General features: G+C 39.6%; 1 protein-coding gene across 1 annotated transcript in view; it reads left to right on the forward strand.

Moving 5' to 3' along the window:
* LONRF2 (LON peptidase N-terminal domain and ring finger 2) overlaps window positions 1-18485 on the forward strand; it is a 39574-nt gene that overhangs the window by 11379 nt on the left and 9710 nt on the right. Inside the window, exons 2-9 of the mRNA XM_023211384.3 lie at window positions 1639-1757; window positions 7509-7631; window positions 9769-9912; window positions 10525-10726; window positions 11124-11217; window positions 11493-11607; window positions 14534-14655; window positions 15671-15829. Coding sequence (XP_023067152.1) covers window positions 1639-1757; window positions 7509-7631; window positions 9769-9912; window positions 10525-10726; window positions 11124-11217; window positions 11493-11607; window positions 14534-14655; window positions 15671-15829 — 1078 coding nt within the window. The remainder of the gene's footprint in view (window positions 1-1638; window positions 1758-7508; window positions 7632-9768; window positions 9913-10524; window positions 10727-11123; window positions 11218-11492; window positions 11608-14533; window positions 14656-15670; window positions 15830-18485) is intronic.

Here is an 18485-nt window from a genome sequence, read left to right on the forward strand (position 1 = left end):
AAGAGTACTTAAATTATTATCCTTACCATATTTTAAATTGCATCAATAAGAAATCTGTGAAAATTTGTTTTCCTTCTTGTTAAACAAGTATCTATATAATATCTTTCCATTTGCCTCTTTGCCTGCAAAGCCTAAAATATTTACTATCTGACCTGTTACAGAAAACAAGTTTCTGCCACCTGCTCTAGCCAGTTATCCATACCCAGCAATGTCTCTTTTAATAATTCAAATTGTATTCTTTAACTCTTGCTGTTTCTTTCCACTTCTACTTTTTTCTTGTTATACCTTTTCTATGTGACGTATATGGGGTGATGACACATTTATAAGTAGTTACTTTTCCCCATGTCTTGGTGTAATATCTTGATGCGTCAGTTCTTTGGTGCAGGCTTGCTCAGTTACCTACATCAACTAAAAGGAGGCTAGTAGCATTTGGAAAGGACCAAGGGGGTAGTTTGAAAAGAATAAAAGTTGAGATTTTGGAGGAAACTGAAAACGTACATTAGGTAGAGGGATGAGAACACATCTTAGGAGCTGAGAAAATGTGTGGTTGAACTAAAATGCATAGCTGTAGCCCGCCTACAAGGATCGTAGGTGGGCATAGGTAGAGTGAGCCAGGCCCCACAGTAAGGAAGAAAGCTGTGATGGTTCTGCCTTTCTGAGGTCTGGCTTCCTGCCTTTGCCATGGGGCTCTGCCAAGTCAATACTTCGTAGACTGCAAGTCTGTTCAAAGAGAGAGCCAGTTTTGGCTTCTGTGTAGCTGGACTTAAGTCTGTGGCAGCGTGTGAGTCATTATCAGGACCTCTGCTGTTGAGGAATGCAGAGAAAGGAGTTTTTTTTTTTTTTTCTTTCTCCCCTTAAGAGAATGTACTCTAAGTACAATTATGGGGACAAATCAGCATCTACTAAGTTGTGTAGAAAAACAAATTATGGGCCAGGCGCAGTGGCTCACGCCTTCATCCCAGCACTTTGGGAGGCTGAGGTGGGTGGATCACCTGAGGTCAGGAGTTTGAGACCAGCCTGGCCAACATGGTGAAACCCTATCTCTACTAAAAATACAAAAATTAGCCGAGCATGGTGGCACATACCTGTAATCCCAGCTACTGGGGAGGCTGAGGCGGGAGAACTGCTTGAACCCAGGAGGCAGAGGTTGCAGTGAGCCGAGATCACGCCATTGCACTTCAGCCTGGGCGACAGAGCGAGACTCGATGTCTGAAAAAAAAAATGTTTTACTCTTCTGTTTCTTAAACATGAATTTCCTTGCATACTTTCATAAAAAATTATTTTAAATCTCTTCTAAAAATACCTAGCTATAGCAGTAAGAGGATTCAGCAGTTGCAGAATTTATTATTGGAGATGATGTAGCTTGTGTGTGTGTGTGTAGGAATTCTCAATGGCAGTCTGTTTTTCTTGGTGCTTTTTCAAGTCTCGTTAATCTTCTTCCTGTTTTCCTGAGAGGAGCTGTCAAAAATATACTTACTAAATAACTAAACTCTATGATTGGAGGGAGGAATTCTTTCTTATTTTGTCTTTATACTTTATACATATGTATATATACACTTTAATATATGTAATGACATGAAGATTACTTGTTTTTAAATGCGGTCATTTTTATTGATTTGTATTCCTCCTATCTTTCAGCTCCTGATGATAATTCATTATTGCTGCTGCGGGCAGAGTTGTATTTGATCATGAAGAACTATGAGCAAGCTTTCCAGGATGCCAGTGCAGTTTGTCAGAATGAACCTCTCTTGATTAAGGTATTTGTATTTGTTAGCTTTGGAGATAATCAATGTGAAGTTTATATGATTTTCTTAAAAATAAAAGTAAGATTATTGTGATCAGGTACCTGTAGACAAAGTATGTTTCCCTCAAATTACTGTAGCCTACGTTTAGCAATCCTCACCTCATACTAAAGCAACCTGATTTAAAAGACTAAATCTCCAACTGAATTTAGCTGAGAAACACTAATTTTGATTATGCTTAATAGATATTTAGCTGAATAATATGCTGGCTGCATTGAAAAAATATATAAATAAAATCAAATTTTATAAAGTTGTAAGTGAAGAAAAAAATATTTAAAATTGCAACATAAATAGGAAGATCACATAATGATCCTGGTTAGCTGTTGGATTCTAATATGCATATGAACAAATCAATGCTATTGGTGAAAGAGTTAACATTTTGTGTACATTTTACACTACTTTAATCTCTGTGTTTTGATTGGAAAGGTTTAATATTTCTCTTATGACAAAAAACGAACTTTGCTGATCTAATAATGATAGCTTAAGTAGTACTTAAAGAAGTTTAAGAAGCCAAAGAATAAAAGCTTTTTCATGAATCTTTGAATGTTAAAGTTTTGAAGAACTTGTGATGAAATTACCAGCTATTGCATGCTCTATTAGTCAGTGAATAATTAAAAATATTTATTCTGCTCTATTACTTTACATCATCTTTGTTTTAGAAACATTAAAGAGACATTAAGCCAGGTTAGTAGACAGGCTCTGGGAAGCCTGCCCTTTTCCCTCCCACCTTTTTTTTTTTTTTTTTTTTTTGAGGTGGAGTCTCGCTCTGTCACCTAGGCTAGGCAATTCTCCTGCCTCAGCCTCCCGCGTAGCTGGGACTACAGGCACCTGCCACCACACCCAGCTAATTTTTTGTATTTTTTAGTAGAGACAGAGTTTCACTGTGTTAGCCAGGATGGTCTCGATCTCCTGACCTCGTGATCTGCCCGCCTTGGCCTCCCAAAGTGCTGGGATTACAGGCATGAGCCACTGTGCCCGGCCTCCCTCCCATCTTTTAAAACAAATATTTTCAGGTTAGCCTGAGTGTCAAGTTCAACCTAGGAATAAGCCCAAGGATGGAAGCAGATGTTTGTTGGACTAAGCTCAGAAATCTATTTTGTTGCTTGTTTGCTTCCCTAAAAAAAGAAGTTTAGACTCCAATTTCGAATGCCTTTTCTCCTATGCCTTCATCCATTCTTCTTTAAAATTATGTTTTCAATTGACAAACAAAAATTTGTATAATTTATCAGGTGCAATATGTTGATTTGAAACATGTATACACTGAGAAATGGCAAATTCAAGTTAATTAACATATGCATTACCTCACATACCATTTTTGTGGTGAGAACACTTAAAATCTATTCTCTTAGCAGTTTTCAAGAATGCAATACATTGTTATTGACCATAGTCAACATATGGTATTGTAATAGATCTCTTGAACTTATTTCTCCTGTTTGACTGAAATTCTGTATCTTTTGACCGACATCTCCCCAGTTCCTCTCCCCTGCCACTCTTCTTCTGAGTTGATTTCTATCAGTAATGATCAAGCCTTAGTTCTTATGAATTATAACTATTATTTCTGACTGACAGCAGCCCTGCATTGCCCTCTGACGCTAGATTCCTCTCCATAGCATTATTCTTTGAGCTAAAAACTTGACAGTGTGTCTCTGACGAAAGATAGACTTAATTCCTACAGAGGGACGTGGCTAATTGTAACTTTTCAAGGGAGGCAGCACATGAATATTTAGTGTATGAGGTGGTATGAGATGATGGCCATATCTGCAGGGTCTGTTGCATACCTGTGGACCTCAGTTCTTGACAGATGCCCAGTGAAGAGAAGCTTCAGCCAAAACATAGTTTAATAAGTAAGTTGAAGATAGTAAAAGATATATTCTAAGTTTATTATTGTAAGTAAGGACTGGGGAAGAAGTGCTACTGGAAGGTAAGGCAAGGGGATGGGCAGTAAGTTCACTGAGGAGAGGACTAAGGTGGCTGAGTGCGATCAAGCTGAGATGGAAGCTGGCTTAGAACCAAGCACTTCGAGAAGCACGTCTAACCCTCGGGGGAGTTGGGTTACAGCAGTGTGTCTTATTCAAGCAAAACTGCCCTTTCAAGCAACCGGTCACAGCTAATATTCATCATGGCTAATGATTCAAAGCTTGTGGAGCAACTGGAGATAAGCCATTGCCAGCAAAATATTTGCCCGTTTGCAGAAATAGATACAGGCACATGATCAGTTTCATCTTACCCACACAGCAAACCTGTAAGACTTAAAATTACTTAAAAGCCAGTTAATTTATTCAGTTACTAAATATTTATTGACACACTGTGGTATCAAAACTGCAAATCTTGATTGAGATTCTGAGCACATGTATGAAACACTTGAAACTTTACGTGAAGTTCTTTGTGCATAGAAGACAGTATTATTTTCTCAGAACTTTTGATAATCGAAGCAAATTTAGACACTACTGAAATATGAAAGTTGGGGACTTTCATAAGGCCTGAAAGGGGCCCTAGCAACTTTATATTCTTACTTTTGTACTTTTCCTGACCAGTGCAGTGGCTCACACCTGTAATCCCAGCACTTTGGGAGACTGAGGCGGAAGGATCACTTGAGGTCAGGAGTTCAAGACCAGCCTGGCCAACATGGTGACACCCCGCCTCTACTAAAAATACACACACACACACACACACACAAACGAAATAGCCAGGAAAAAATTAGCCAGGCATGATGGTGCACACCTGCAATCCCAGCTACTCTGGAGGCTGAGGCAGGAGAATCACTTGAACCTGCGAGGTGGAGGTTGAAGTGAGCCGAGATGGCGCCACTTCACTCCAGCCTGGGCGAGAGAGTATTATTCTCCATCTCAAAGAATAATAATAACAACAATTTTGTACTTTTCCTTAAACAACTTTTCAAATGATGTAAGATTCAGGCTCCACCAAAGCGGAATGTTTTGTGATTCTGCTTTTGTGAAAGGAGAATAAGAACATGAGTCAAACTTCACATTTATTGTCAATGTAAAGTCCCATAGATGAATCCTGATTGTCTGAAGTGTATTTGAGACTTCAGGGAGCTCAGGGAGGAAACTGCTGATTTGTTGTGTAAAATACTCATGTCTTTCGAAATGGCTGCTCTTCCAGAGAGCTGCAAGGTAAGCGACGTGGTGAATAGACAGTTAGCAAACATGAGGAGACATGCTGGTGCTGGAGCTGGAACCTAGGCACCATCAGAAGAGTCATGGTATTTAAAACAGTGGAGAGACAAGTGCAGTAAGATGGGACCTGAAAATAGACCTTCACATTTACCTGTTAGTGGCTACCAGTGTTCTGGAGAAATTTTAGTACAGAAATGATAAAAATGACAGTAACGGGGTAGTGGTTTACTCCTGGTAACAGTGAAGGAGTGAAATAGTCATGTGCATCCAGAGGGGAAAACAGTTATAAAAACTGGATGAAAAAAATAAAGACACTATAAAGCCTCCAAAAACAGAAGCTGGAGGAGAGTTTCTAAAAAACCTGCACATGAAAGGGATGAGAATTGTGTGTGGGTTTTTTGTTGGTTTGTTTTTGGTTTTGTTTTTTTGGTCCCTGAGTTCTCTCTATCTCCACAGCTACAGCTGCAAAAAAACAGTACTGGGACAAGCACTCAGCATCACCATCTAAAAGGACCAGGAGTTCAGAGTTCTAACAGAACAGCTGAAAATTAGGGGGAAATCCCTAAAAGCAGAGAAATCCCAGAGTGGATGATTCCCAACTCTGGCCAAATCTTGGCTTATTCCAAATTTCATACGCATCAGGGAGAACCACAAGGCTTAAAAAGGAGCTGTGGAGGTTGGGTGTGGTGGCTCACGCCTATAATCCCAGTACGTTGGGAGGCTAAGGTGGGCAGATCACAAGGTCAGGAGTTAGAGACTAGCCTGGCCAATATGGTAAAACCCCATCTTTACTAAAAAAAATTTAAAAAAATAAAAAAAATTAGCCATGCATGGTGGCATGCACTTGTAGTACCAGCTACTCAGGAGGCTGAGGCAGGAGAATCCCTTGAACCTGAGAGGTGGGGGTTGCAATGAGCCGAGATTGTACCACTGCACTCCAGCCTGGATGAGAGAACAAGACTCTCACACACACACAAAAAAAGAACAGTCAATTAAAATTGTCTCTGAGAGGGCCCAGATATTATATTTTCCACAAAGAGTCTTTGAAGGAGCTATTATGAATAAGTTCAAGGAGTTAAACTGCAAAGAATTGAAGGAAAATATGGTACCTTTGACTCAAGAGCAATCTCAACAGAGAGATGGAAACTGTAAAAAATGGAAATTCTGGCTGGGTGTCATGGTTCATGCATCTATGCCCAATGCTTTGGGAGGCTGAAGCAGGAGGATCGCTTGAGGCCAGGAGTTCAAGACCAGCCTGGGAAACGTCGCAAGACCCCCATCTCTACAAAAAATTAAAAAATTAGCCAAGCAGGGTGGCATATGCCTGTAGTCTGAGCTACTCAGGAGGCTGAGGCAGATTGTTTGAACCCAGGAGTTAAAGGTCACAGTGAGATGTGATCATGCCATTGCATTCTAGCCTGGGCAACAGAGTGAGACCCTGTCTCTAAAAAAGAAAAAAGAAAAAGAAATTCTAGAAATAAAAATTATCAATGCTGAAATTTAAAATTTCTAGGTAGGCTTAATAACACATTATACATGGCAAAATAATCAGTAAAATTGAAGATAGATCTATAGAAACCTTATTCAATGCAAAGAACAGAAAGAATAAAGGTTAAAGAAAAATGAAAAGAATCTTGGAAACTTGTGGGACAATATGAAGTGGTACAATATATGTGCAATTGGAATCCCAGAAGAAGACAGAAAATGTTTGGCAAAAACAAAAAGAAGAAATAATGGGTAAAAAGTTTCCAAATTTAGTGGGAAACATTAATTTTAGACCCAAGAAGGTTAATTCAAGTTATAAGCAATGATAAACTCAAATCATAATCAAATGGCTAGGCTGTAAGCCAAAGATAAAAGGAAAGTCTTGGAAGCAATAAGAAAAATGACATGAAATGAGAATGAGAAAAATGACATACAGGGAGATAATATTTATGGTTGTCATCTCATCTGAAACTGGAAGCTGGTTGACATTGGAACAACATACTCCAAGTGCTAAGAGAAAGTCTTTCAACTATATATAAAACAGTAAAAAAAGAAACAAAAATAGTATTTTTACAGATTTGAGAAAATACTGTATTCATAAGATGAAAAGAAAATGCCGTGGGAAATTACTGATCCGTATTGTATTTTGTTTACTTTTATTGTGGCACTTAGTATATTATGATTTGTATTGTAATTGTTTTTAGTCATGTCTGTCTTAGCCTGTGAGACTGTAAACTCCTGGAAGGCAGGAAGATGGTAGTGACCTGTAATTGCTGAATGAATTTAAAGTGGATAGCCAGTTTTCTCTTAGCACGTCCCTTAGAACTCCTTTGTGCAGTACGTTTCAGGTATGGTAGTTCCTGTGTTCTGACTGTAGATTGTATTTATGAGCTATTGAAGTTTGCTAAGTTTCCAGGGTGGAGAGAGAGAGTAGCGATTGAGTCATCCTTGGTGGGTTTTGTTTATTCTATGTAATGTGAAATTAAAGCAAATTGTTTTAATAAATTTGTTCAGGGAAGTTTGTATTCAAGTATGTAATCATGCTGGGTTTTAAAAATGTATGCTTTGTCTTCGGTGAATCTAGGGACATCAAGTAAAAGCTCAGGCTCTTTCTGGATTGGGAAGAAGTAAGGAAGTGTTAAAGGAGTTTCTCTACTGCCTTGCTCTAAATCCTGAGTGTAACTCTATGAAGAAAGAAGCACAGAAGGTAAGAGTTCTGTTAAGGGACTTTCTCCTTCAGGTCTTATTTATAGCCTTCATGTCCCTGCTGAGTAACCCTCGCCTGTGAAATAAACAAGAAATATAATTCTGAATGTGCCTGATGATGTGATAAAAAGCCCACGGCAATAATTATAAGGTTCATGCATTGGATAACTTCTAGGGAAACATTATATTTTGTCCCTGGGTAAAGCAGAGTGTTTCATGAGACAGCGTAAACATGCCTCGATTCTGTTGACCTAAAGACACATGTGAGACAAGGCAAGGTTATTATAGTTTGTGTAGAAGCTTTATAAAAGACATTATGATATATGTAAAATGTATCAATTCGGCTCTATAGGGTGACCTGTGATTTTCAGCAAAGCTTCACCAGCATAGTGCAGAAATATCTGCTCATTTACGCATCATCCAGTCACACTGAATGTGGAAATCTATCCTGTTAAAAAGCTTATACCATGGTTACCTGATATTTACTTAGCACTTCCAATGACCAGGAGTTTTTATATTTTTATGTTTGTGCTTCCCTGTTATAACGCTGTTTATTGTCAACTTCTACCATGTATTTACTCTATAATTTTTACTTACCTGTCTAGTTCTATTTTCTGGAGCAACAGAAAATGAATCAGTTCTTCCTTGTACAATTCAAACCACATAAGATGTTTGAGAACAGCTATTATCTTTGCCTTAATGTCACCTTGTGGGCCAAATATTCTTTTCTCACAGAGTGGCGTTTCTAAGATTTCCTCTTCTGGGTGCATTCTAATGTACCCTGTATTTTAGCATCTACATTTGACAGCCACGGTTGGTGAAATTTTACTTTCACTTGTGTTCACGTTAGGGGCATGTTTATTTTTAAGTACCTAACTCATCTTTTTTTAAAATAGGGACTTTATAGCGATGTTGTTTTTTTATCTTCTCTTGTGCAGTTGAATGGTGTTAGTCCTGTTCAGTTGTCCTGACAGTTGTTCAATTGACCAGTGTCACTCATTGGTTTTTTGGCCATCATTTCAACTTATCTAAATAATATTGCATCTTCAGCCTGCTGTTCAGCTATCCCTGCCTGCTTTGTCCTATATGGGAACTTCCTAAGAATCTTAAAACATACCTCAACTGATTCTCATAACACTTTTCTGAGAAAGTCAGCCCAAGGTCAAAGAGATGAAGTACATTCACCAAGGTTCCTGGACCAGGGTTTAGGTCTTGTGGGTTGTTGTCTACCTGGAGCTTTTTCAGACATGGTGTTTTCCCCTGGGCATTCTATGGCTGATAGATACCTTGTATCACAGAAGGTACCGAAAACAATGTTAGCCTGTTCACATGAAATGTGACTCCATCTCCAGCAGCTCTGCTGAGGCTACTCAGAGCTGGGGCTGAGGACATTGATGACACTGCTGAGAGTGGTGGTGTGCATTGCTACAGGGCCATGGATTCTAGTATCCACCTTGAACCACGAGGAACAGTGAAGAGTGGAAGGAGTCTTCATTTAGGTTTCAGTCGCTCCTTTCTGCTTTCCTCAAACCTTGGATGCAGCTGAGACCATGAGGACCACAGGACCATTTGAGTGTCTGCTAGAATTGGGTATCAGCTACAATGCCTAACTGGCCATTGCTGTCCACCCTTCCCCTGCCCCCACCAATGCCACTCCCTGGTTCTTGAACCACAATTATGGCCTTTCCCTCTCTCTTCCTTTAAACTTCTTTACAAGGTGGCTCTTCTGGTTCTCAAAAATAAAGCAGTTATGTATAGTGACCTCAGCCCTGTAGATGATCACAGCTTAGATTTAATTCAAGGCCCCCAACAACCTTTACACTCCCTTTCTCTCTTATCTATCTGGCTTTTAGGGGAGATTTTATGTAGTGTGTAAGGACCAGGTAGAAGGAAGTGGCAATGCTTTTATTTCATCATTGGAAAGTGTAAGACGGAAAGGAATTGGAAGCTAAAATAACTTAATACATTGACTCTGGTTTCAAAAATGTTTGGATTTTAAAAGGTTGGCAGTTAAAATTATTCTTTTCATGTTTTAGGCTTATTTGGCCTCTTAGTTTCCTCTCAATCTATAAGACATACTATATTTTCACAAAAGTGTTTTAAAATATATATTTTTTCTTTTCTTGGCAATTTTATAGGTAATGTGTGAAGTGCTGTTTTCAGCTACAGAAAATGTGCATGAAAATTTAACATCTTCCATCCAAAGCAGATTAAAGGCTCAGGGTCACAGCCACATGAATGCCCAGGCTCTGCTGGAAGAAGGTGATGCAGGGAGCTCGGAGGTATGACATGTGTGTGTTTGTCACGATTCTCTTGATTAAGCTTTATGTAATTGCTTCCTTTTAAATAATTACAGATTATTCACACATTATGGCATTACATTAGTTAGACATATTTCTCAAGACCAGTTGTAGCTCCTTAACCTGGGAGTTGGAACTTTTACATGAAGTCTGTGGAAGTAATGAAAACGATTAAAGATTGAAAGAAGCTTTGGAACACCACCAAATCACGTAAAATGGCAAGAGACTTGAAGTTATTTTGGCTTGGAGAAAATAAAGCAAAGGGATGATTTGAATATGACATATGATTTTATGTGTGTACGTGTGTGTGTGTACGTGTGTGTGTGTGTGTGTAAATAGACAGACAGACAGACAGACAGATTGCATATGAAGATAACTTTTCACTTTCCCAGCTCGGGAAGAAATTATCCTGTATTTTACTTTGAAAAGAGTGAAGCTCATCTTAGAAATTAACAGATGAAACCAATTATGAAGGAAGAGAATAAATAAGCCCTTTTTTTTTTCAAAGATTTCTAGTACAGGCTACTGCATTCTTTTTATCTTATGCTATGATTTCTTTAATAATCAGGATTCCTTTTTTTCCTACTTAACCAGAATTCATCTGAGAAATCTGATATGCTTGGAAATACCAATTCTTCAGTTTTGTATTTTATACTGGGTCTACACTTTCAAGAGGATAAAAAGGCGTTAGAAAGCATCCTTCCAACAGCACCCAGCGCTGGCTTAAAGAGACAGTTTCCAGATGACGTGGAGGATGCACCTGACCTGAACGCCCCTGGAAAAATTCCCAAGAAAGGTCAGTGAACTATTTTCATCAGGCAGTTCTGTGACTCCAAAGTGATAGAATGCTAGCTAGTATTCAATATAGTTAAAACATTTTTACACCATTTAATATTAGTAATGAAATGATTATATCAGCTCTAAGATTATAGAGCATTTTAGATGTTTTATACCGCAAAGACTTCATAGTCAAAAATAGCAGAGAAAATTTAGCTATAATTTTAAATTTTATGCATGCTTACCATCCAGATAAATTATTGCTGTATGCTATTAACTGGACAGGAACTATTTCTGCCCAGTGTGATTTGTTACATTGATACAACACGTTTGGTCCGGAGGAAGTACATTTCTTGCATAGTGTTGTTCAGGTGCTTAGGTGTTAATTACAGCGTTTTAAATTTTTTCACATTCAGATCTCTCACCTCAAAGGAGCCCAAACTCTGAGGCAGAAGAAAGTCAGGGGCTGTCGCTTGATGTAACTGACTTTGAGTGTGCCCTCTGCATGAGGTAGGATGGTACAGAATCCATGCAACTGTTTTAAAACTTCAGCCTTTCTGAAATGTATACCAAAGTGTAATGGGCTTTTTATTATCAGGGAAACTATGGGGAGCTCAGTAATAGTTCATTTATTTTCTAAAGATTTGAGAGGATATAAAATGGAAGTGCATGCAAGTGTTTTCTAGAACAGTAAGGGGATTGCATAAGGAATCCTTCGAAAACCAATCCATGATTTGAAAGTCTGTCCTGGACATTTCTGGCTGAAAACAGATATTTTCTTCCAGGTTGCTCTTTGAACCTGTCACTACGCCCTGTGGACACACATTTTGCCTAAAATGCCTTGAGCGCTGCCTTGACCATGCCCCACACTGTCCTTTGTGCAAAGACAAACTTTCGGAAGTAAGTGGGTTTTGGGAAATGATGGGACAGCTCCTCCTCTCATCCCTTGGTGGATGCGTATTCCCTGTCTTGCATTGCTTCCCCCGCCCAGTTGTTAAAGAAAGTGAGATTTCTCCAATCAAAGATAGGTCTTTTCTCATCTCTCTGATTGATCAAGAAATACACAAGGAAGGTTTACATGCAGAAATTGCTAAATGTTAAGGAAATTTTTAGGTAGAAATTTTAGTTGAGGTAGATTGAAAATAGCTAACATTATGAGCCCTTACATTACATTCATTGTAAATGGTTGAGACATTGTCATGGTGCACTTAATGTGCTCCAGGAATTCTCTTTTTCATCTTGAGAGTTTTTTGTAGGATTGAAGACTTGATCATTTCTGACCACTGGTGAGTCCCTTTAGGGCTTTTACCAGTTGTCAGTTATTATTGTCTTTGGTCTGAAATCAAAACCAGTAAAATTTGGGTTCCATGGGGAAGCTATTTAATGATATTTAGCCCCAATGTAAACGATTAAATCCATTTACTTTAGGTATGGTAAATACAATGAAGAATATTAAAAAGCTGAAGACCTTCTGATCAATTTCTGAAATAGTGAATCCATGTCGGCTGTATTGGGCTGTGGTCCCATTAGCACCATTAACTTTCTGTGGAGCAAGTCATATAACATCTTAAGGCGGTGGGGAGTGTCTTCCTTTGTTTTGCATTCATTAAATGAGACTGATAATATTTGCCTTAATTACTTTCCAGAGATTAAATTTATTGAATGCATTTTAAGTAGGATAAAGTTTTTTTTCTTTTTACAAATGTACAGTAAAATTTATTTTTTAAATCTGATGTGATAAGAGGAGATATTATACTTCAGTGACATTTTAAATAATTATAACCTTGAAAATTTACTGCCAAAACATTTTTCAAGTAACTAGTTACAATTGAAACCATTTTCTAAAACATTATATATACATACTTGCTTTATTAAATTGCATGCATACTGAATCTTTTTAAAGTCTTCAGAGTTCTCATAAACATCAATTATTGTGCTGTGCACTGTGTGTCACAATGGTGGCTGTGTTCTGAGTCTGCAGAGCTGTTTCCTTGGTGGCCCCTGTGCAGTTTTCCTCCAGGCATTTGCTGTCTCTTCTTGCTAGTAGATGCATCGGACCCATTGCCTCTTGTTCTGGTGCCTGCCTGGGCCAGAACAGGTCATCTGTTCTTACAAGAATAAAATGCATGTATGTGTGAGCCCTGTTTACAACACAGACCTTACTCACTTCCGTTTCAATACTGCCTTGTAGGGGGCCAAGTGAAGAAGTGATAGCTGGAGGTTGGCACTAGAATAGAAGCTGCTTAAGTACTGAGGCTTCCTGTGACCTCTTTTCCCTGTATTTCCAGGGACCAGCACATTCACCAGAGACTCTAGAAGTCTTTGTTTACTGAAGGAATGAATGAATGATTACATGTAAACTATAAATGGATTACTAATGTTCCAGAAATTAGAAATTAGAATACTATAAAATGAAATAAAATCCAAAATTATAGTTTTGTTTTTCTTCAATGCAGAAGTCACATCATGTGCATAGACAACTTTGCACGCACTACCAGGGACCTGAATCATCAATTATATAGAATCTACAGAACCGTTGGTTAGCATCATGCCAAGTAGAACACATTTTATTATATTACTCTTCAATAAAAGGACATCATAAACCATTTATTAAATACCTATGTCATATAATAATGACAATTATAAAGCAGTTTTGTGAATGAGGTGATAGCGTGTTTCTCTACCAGTTACCCTGTTATGGTGGTTCTCGAATGTAGGCGTTTCCAAAGTATGAACTCCTGGTCCTCAATCACAGCAATACATTTAGCTTATTTCACACCAGCTACAGGGAAACCTGGTAGTATGCAAAGGACTAACCCAGCCATGGTGTGTTGGAAATACGTGGAGCCATCCCAAGCCCAGAAATACAGCAGGCCACCAAAGAAAGAACGGAGCCCCGAAGCTCACCAGGTCTGGGGTCCTTGTATACCATGGTGGCTTGGCACTGACCCCTGACCCTTTCTGAATCACAGCTTTATGAGCACAGTAGAGAGAACAACTATAGTATTATACTGTTTTCAGGACCGATGAAGCACCTGCAATGGTCCTGATGTGTATCAGAATGTCAGTGAAAAGAGCTACTATATGCTAGTATACATGCCTGCAATAAAACAGTGCAACGCACTGAACTACTACTCTGTGTGCACACATGCACACACACATACACGCACACACAGAGTAGTAGTTCAGCCACATTGTGGCCCTTCTACCCACCAATCCCAGCACTTTCTGGTTCAGTCTCCTTCCACCTTCCCTCACATCCAGCTTTAATCTATGGTCCCTCACTCTCTCTCAATCCAAAAAAAGTCAACCTTGGCCTTTTGCATGCATCCTGAGTAACACAACAAAGCTAGAAAAAAAAAAAAAAACAACATTGAGAAGATTGGTGTCAGTTTCAATGAACAATTTTAAGTCTTAGACTCAAAACATGAGTAATCATTCTTACATTCTTTCTCTAGTAGTTCCAGTTCTTCACTCTCCAAGCTGATCATTGCAAAAGTCTCTCCACTCCCAACATGCCCTACTCCCTCCCCTCTCACCAACATCAGGGCACTTGGTTGAAAATGTAGATGCTGTCAAGATTGAGTTGCCTCATCCTTTGCCCAGGTGAACACCTCCTCCTGGCCTTTTCTCACAGTGGAGGGGCTGTCCGGGCTCCTGGCACAGGCTGGCCTGCCTCCCTCTCCATCTCTGTTCCTTCTTACCTGCTCAGAGATCCTTCCCGCCACCTCTTTGTTCGCCTTTTGACTCACGGAAGCTTCATCCTTTACAGTCAATTACCATACACTATCATTTGACTATTTTTGTTTGTTTGTTTTTGTTGAAGTTATTGGCAAGCAGGAACTTTAACATAACTGTCCTGGCCGAAGAATTAATATTTCGATATTTGCCGGATGAATTGTCTGATAGGAAGAGAATTTATGATGAAGAAATGTCAGAACTGTCAAAGTAAGTGCTCCTGTTATGTGTCCTTGGTCTTAAGTTGAGATTGAACTTTGTCAACTTCAACTTCACCTCAGATTTTCTTTTCATGGCAGAGAATTCTCTTGGCGTGTAAATGGAAACAAATGTTAGTTGTAAAGTATTTTTGGAAACATAATTGCAAGAAGTTATAAGAATTTTTTTCTTTTTTAATAGGGTATTTTTACAGTGTTTTAACAAAATTATATAGTTTTTTTGTATGTAAATAAGTGATACTGAATTTTTCAGGATTTAAAAAGCAAAGAAGGCTGGGCACGGTGGCTCATGCCTATAATCCTAGCATTTTGGGAGGCCAAGGCAGGAGGATTGCCTGAGCTTAGGAGTTCAAGACCAACCTGGCCAACATAGCAAGACCCCATTTCTGTATTTAAAAAATTATTTAAAAATAAATAAAAGGCAAATAATATAAATGTATTTGTTACTGATGAACTGTACACTTAAGAATAGTAAATTATATATTTTACCTCAAAAATTGTTTTAATGTAATATCTGCAAAATGGAGTAAAGTGAAGCACAGTTTTAAAAAGTAGAGAGAATGAGAACTAATACCCAGGATTGCGAATCACAACAGACTTGACAGTTTTCATCTTTTAAAATGGCAAAAGTTTTGTATTTTAGTAGTGATCTTATCACTCTTCCACTCTTCTATTTAAAACTCATTGCCTTTGAGTACTATGTAGTTTTTGCTTTTATTAGAATTTTTTTAGAGTGCTTAAAAGGTGTAACTTTTCCAAGCAAAGTAATATAATTCAGCATCTTCTCCTTTCTCAAGTTAAATAAGACAGATTTGTCAGGAAACCTGGGTGAGCAGAGAATTTTCACATGCTGTGGTCCTTGACTTTCTTGTCCCTCTTAACCTGAGGGTTTTGTTTTGTAGAGGGGAGAATTGAGGTTGGCTGGCTTTTGCTGTTTTGGTGGCCAGTACTACCCTCTGATCTAACAGCTCATGTATCTGAGATAACATGTCCCCTTACTTCTGCAGTCTGACCAGAGACGTCCCCATCTTTGTGTGTGCCATGGCCTTCCCCACGGTCCCATGTCCACTCCACGTCTTTGAGCCCCGCTATCGGCTTATGATAAGAAGATGCATGGAAACTGGCACCAAGCGGTTTGGCATGTGTTTATCCGCTGAACACGGAGGGTAAGAACTGTCAGCATTCAAAGGGTCCTAATGAAGGGCGGGCAACGTTGGACGTTTTTCTTGCAGAATGATCTAGGCTGATGCTTGAAAACCTCCAGTGGCTCCCATTACATAGCAAAGTCCAAGTTCAAGGCTGCCCACAATGCGGTCCCATCCCTTTCTAGCCTCACTGCCCACCTCTTCCTTTCAAGCTAGTCCAGTGCCATGCTACTTTGCCCTTCTCTTGTGACAGCTCATGCTTCCACACCTCGGTACTTCCCTCTGTCTGCAATGGTCTTTATCCTCGTTTATATATAAACAGATCTAGTCCAACTTTTGAGGTCTAGAAAAATTGCGGCTGGGCTTAGTGGCTCACGCTTGTAATCCCGGCACTTTGGGAGGCTGAGGTGGGAGAATCGCTTGAGTACAGGAGTTGGAGACCAGCTTAGGCAGCATAGGGAGACCCTATGTCTACAAAAAAATTTAAAAAAGAAGAATTTCTATATCCTGCACAAAGCTTTTTCTCTATCTCTACAGCCAAATCATTTTCAGTCTCACAAAAACACACTGTGTTTGGTTTTCCCCTCCCCTCGTTTCACGTCTTTGTCCAGAGAGGGTGTTGCAAGCCAGCAGGTTGTTCCCCTCTGTAGACTGATTTGGGGACTCAGGACCCTCCCATGCCTTAGGGCCTTGTCAGCCCTATGTGGTCATGATGAGGTCACTGCATCCAAGTGCTAGCTGTGGAGGAGGCGCACGTGCCCTTAAAGGACTCTGGAGAAAGGGGGCTCCCTCCTCTTCACACCTGCTGCAAAGGAGCCTGGCAAATACAGTCCACCCACATGCCCAGGAAGAAGAGGAGTCTGCATTTTTAGGGCCACTCAGAATTTTCTACCATAAATACCTAGGGACAGAGCTTTTTAAAATATGTATAGGACCTTTATGGAGAAAATTCTGAAACTTGAACGATATTCAAGAAGTTCTGAATCAATGGAGAGAAATGCCGTGTCTGTTGGTGCACAGACTCGATGTCGTAGATTCCACATCTACCCAGTTCCCCAAATCTAGAGTAATTTCTGTCAACATCTCCAGGAGGCTTCTTCATGGACTTGCTCAAGCTGATTTTAGAATCCGTGTGGAAGAGCAAAAGCCAAGCCCAGATCCGGCTGAACAAACAGGAGAACATTCCTATAATATCAAGTTTACAAGCCTTAGTAAGTAGACCAATGAAACGATAAGGGAGAGATCCGAAACAGGTCCACTCATATATGGATGCCAAATTTATAGACAATTGTATGAGAAAAGACAAACTACTCAATAAAGGGTGCCCAGAAAATTAGTGGGTAGTCCAAATGAGAGGGGAGAAGAAAACTTTACCTTATGCCATAAATAAAAAATAACACGTTTGTATTCCTAATGTGAAATGTGAAAAACAAAATATGAAAACATTTAAGAGGAAATATTGGGGACCGCCTTTATAATTAGGAATGGGGAAAGATTTTTTATACAAGGTGCTGAGAATACATAAAAGAGGGAGAGATTAGTAAATTTAGAATATATTAAAATTTGATTCATCTAAAGTCAGCCAAGTGAAAAAATAAGCTATAAGAGTTCCACGTGCACTGAGAATATAGAACACTGAAAAGAATGTTATTCCCATTCAAACAACAAGAAAAAGAATAAAAAACAGATAAACCACAAAACATATACTCCTTGAAGCCATCAGAGAGTGGAGGTTGCTCAGGGTAACCAAACAAGATCCCACAGGGAGAGAGTAGGCAGAGCCCAGGAAGAGACATAAAAGCCTGTAGGAAGAATTCAGCTAATTTTTTTTTTTTTTTAAACAAATTGCCAATGACCTTGTGTGGGCTGGCATCAGAGTGCAGGTCTAGAGAGCTGCGCTCACAAAGGGAGTTTGCATCACACACAGGCTCTTAACCACAGATAAGAGGCTCCTTGGTGAGTCATGCCCCGCAGCCAGGCAGGCTTGGAGGAGCTGACATTTATTTGGAGGCCTCTGCTGGTTGCTGGGGGCATTCAGTCCTCCCTTGAAGAGGAATCTTCAGGGCGCCTCCAGGTTCACCACGCTATGAATGAGATCGTCCTGTTAGATACCAGGAAGAGAGAGTCTTATTAAATGTATAAGAAGAGGCATCCAGGTGGCAGTTTGAACCATCGCTGCTCTTTAGTTTGAGGGATGTGTAGTAAAGCTGCTCATCATGAGGACTTTAGAATCACACTGCCATGAATTCTCATTTTGGCTCTGAATCTCCCTGTGGCCTTAGAGAAGTTAATTCCTCTAAGTCTCCGTGTTGTGTGGGCTTGAATTCGTATATATTATAAACTGCTGTGTGTGGTGCTTGGCACGTGGTCGCGTGAGAATATCACTGGGTTACGGGTGATAGTTACAATCAGAGTGTGCGAAAGAGCTGGGGAGAGCTTTGGAATGAGAATAGCCATATCCTAGAACACCATCCTGGGTAGTACGGAGCAGCAGGGACATGCAGAGGTAGGGGCTGCGAAGGGCTGGGCTGGTTAGAGAGGGTGCAGGAGAGCAGAGGCATTGGCTCAGCAACAGTCTGCAGGGCCGAGCCTTAGGGAGGTCAGACAGGAGCCTGTCCAGTGATCTGAGCAATTCAGAGGGCATCTCTGACTACTTTTGGAGGCATTTTAATGGAGC

The sequence above is a fragment of the Piliocolobus tephrosceles genome, chromosome 15 (assembly GCF_002776525.5).
Source record: "Piliocolobus tephrosceles isolate RC106 chromosome 15, ASM277652v3, whole genome shotgun sequence".
Taxonomy (NCBI): Eukaryota; Metazoa; Chordata; class Mammalia; order Primates; family Cercopithecidae; genus Piliocolobus; species Piliocolobus tephrosceles.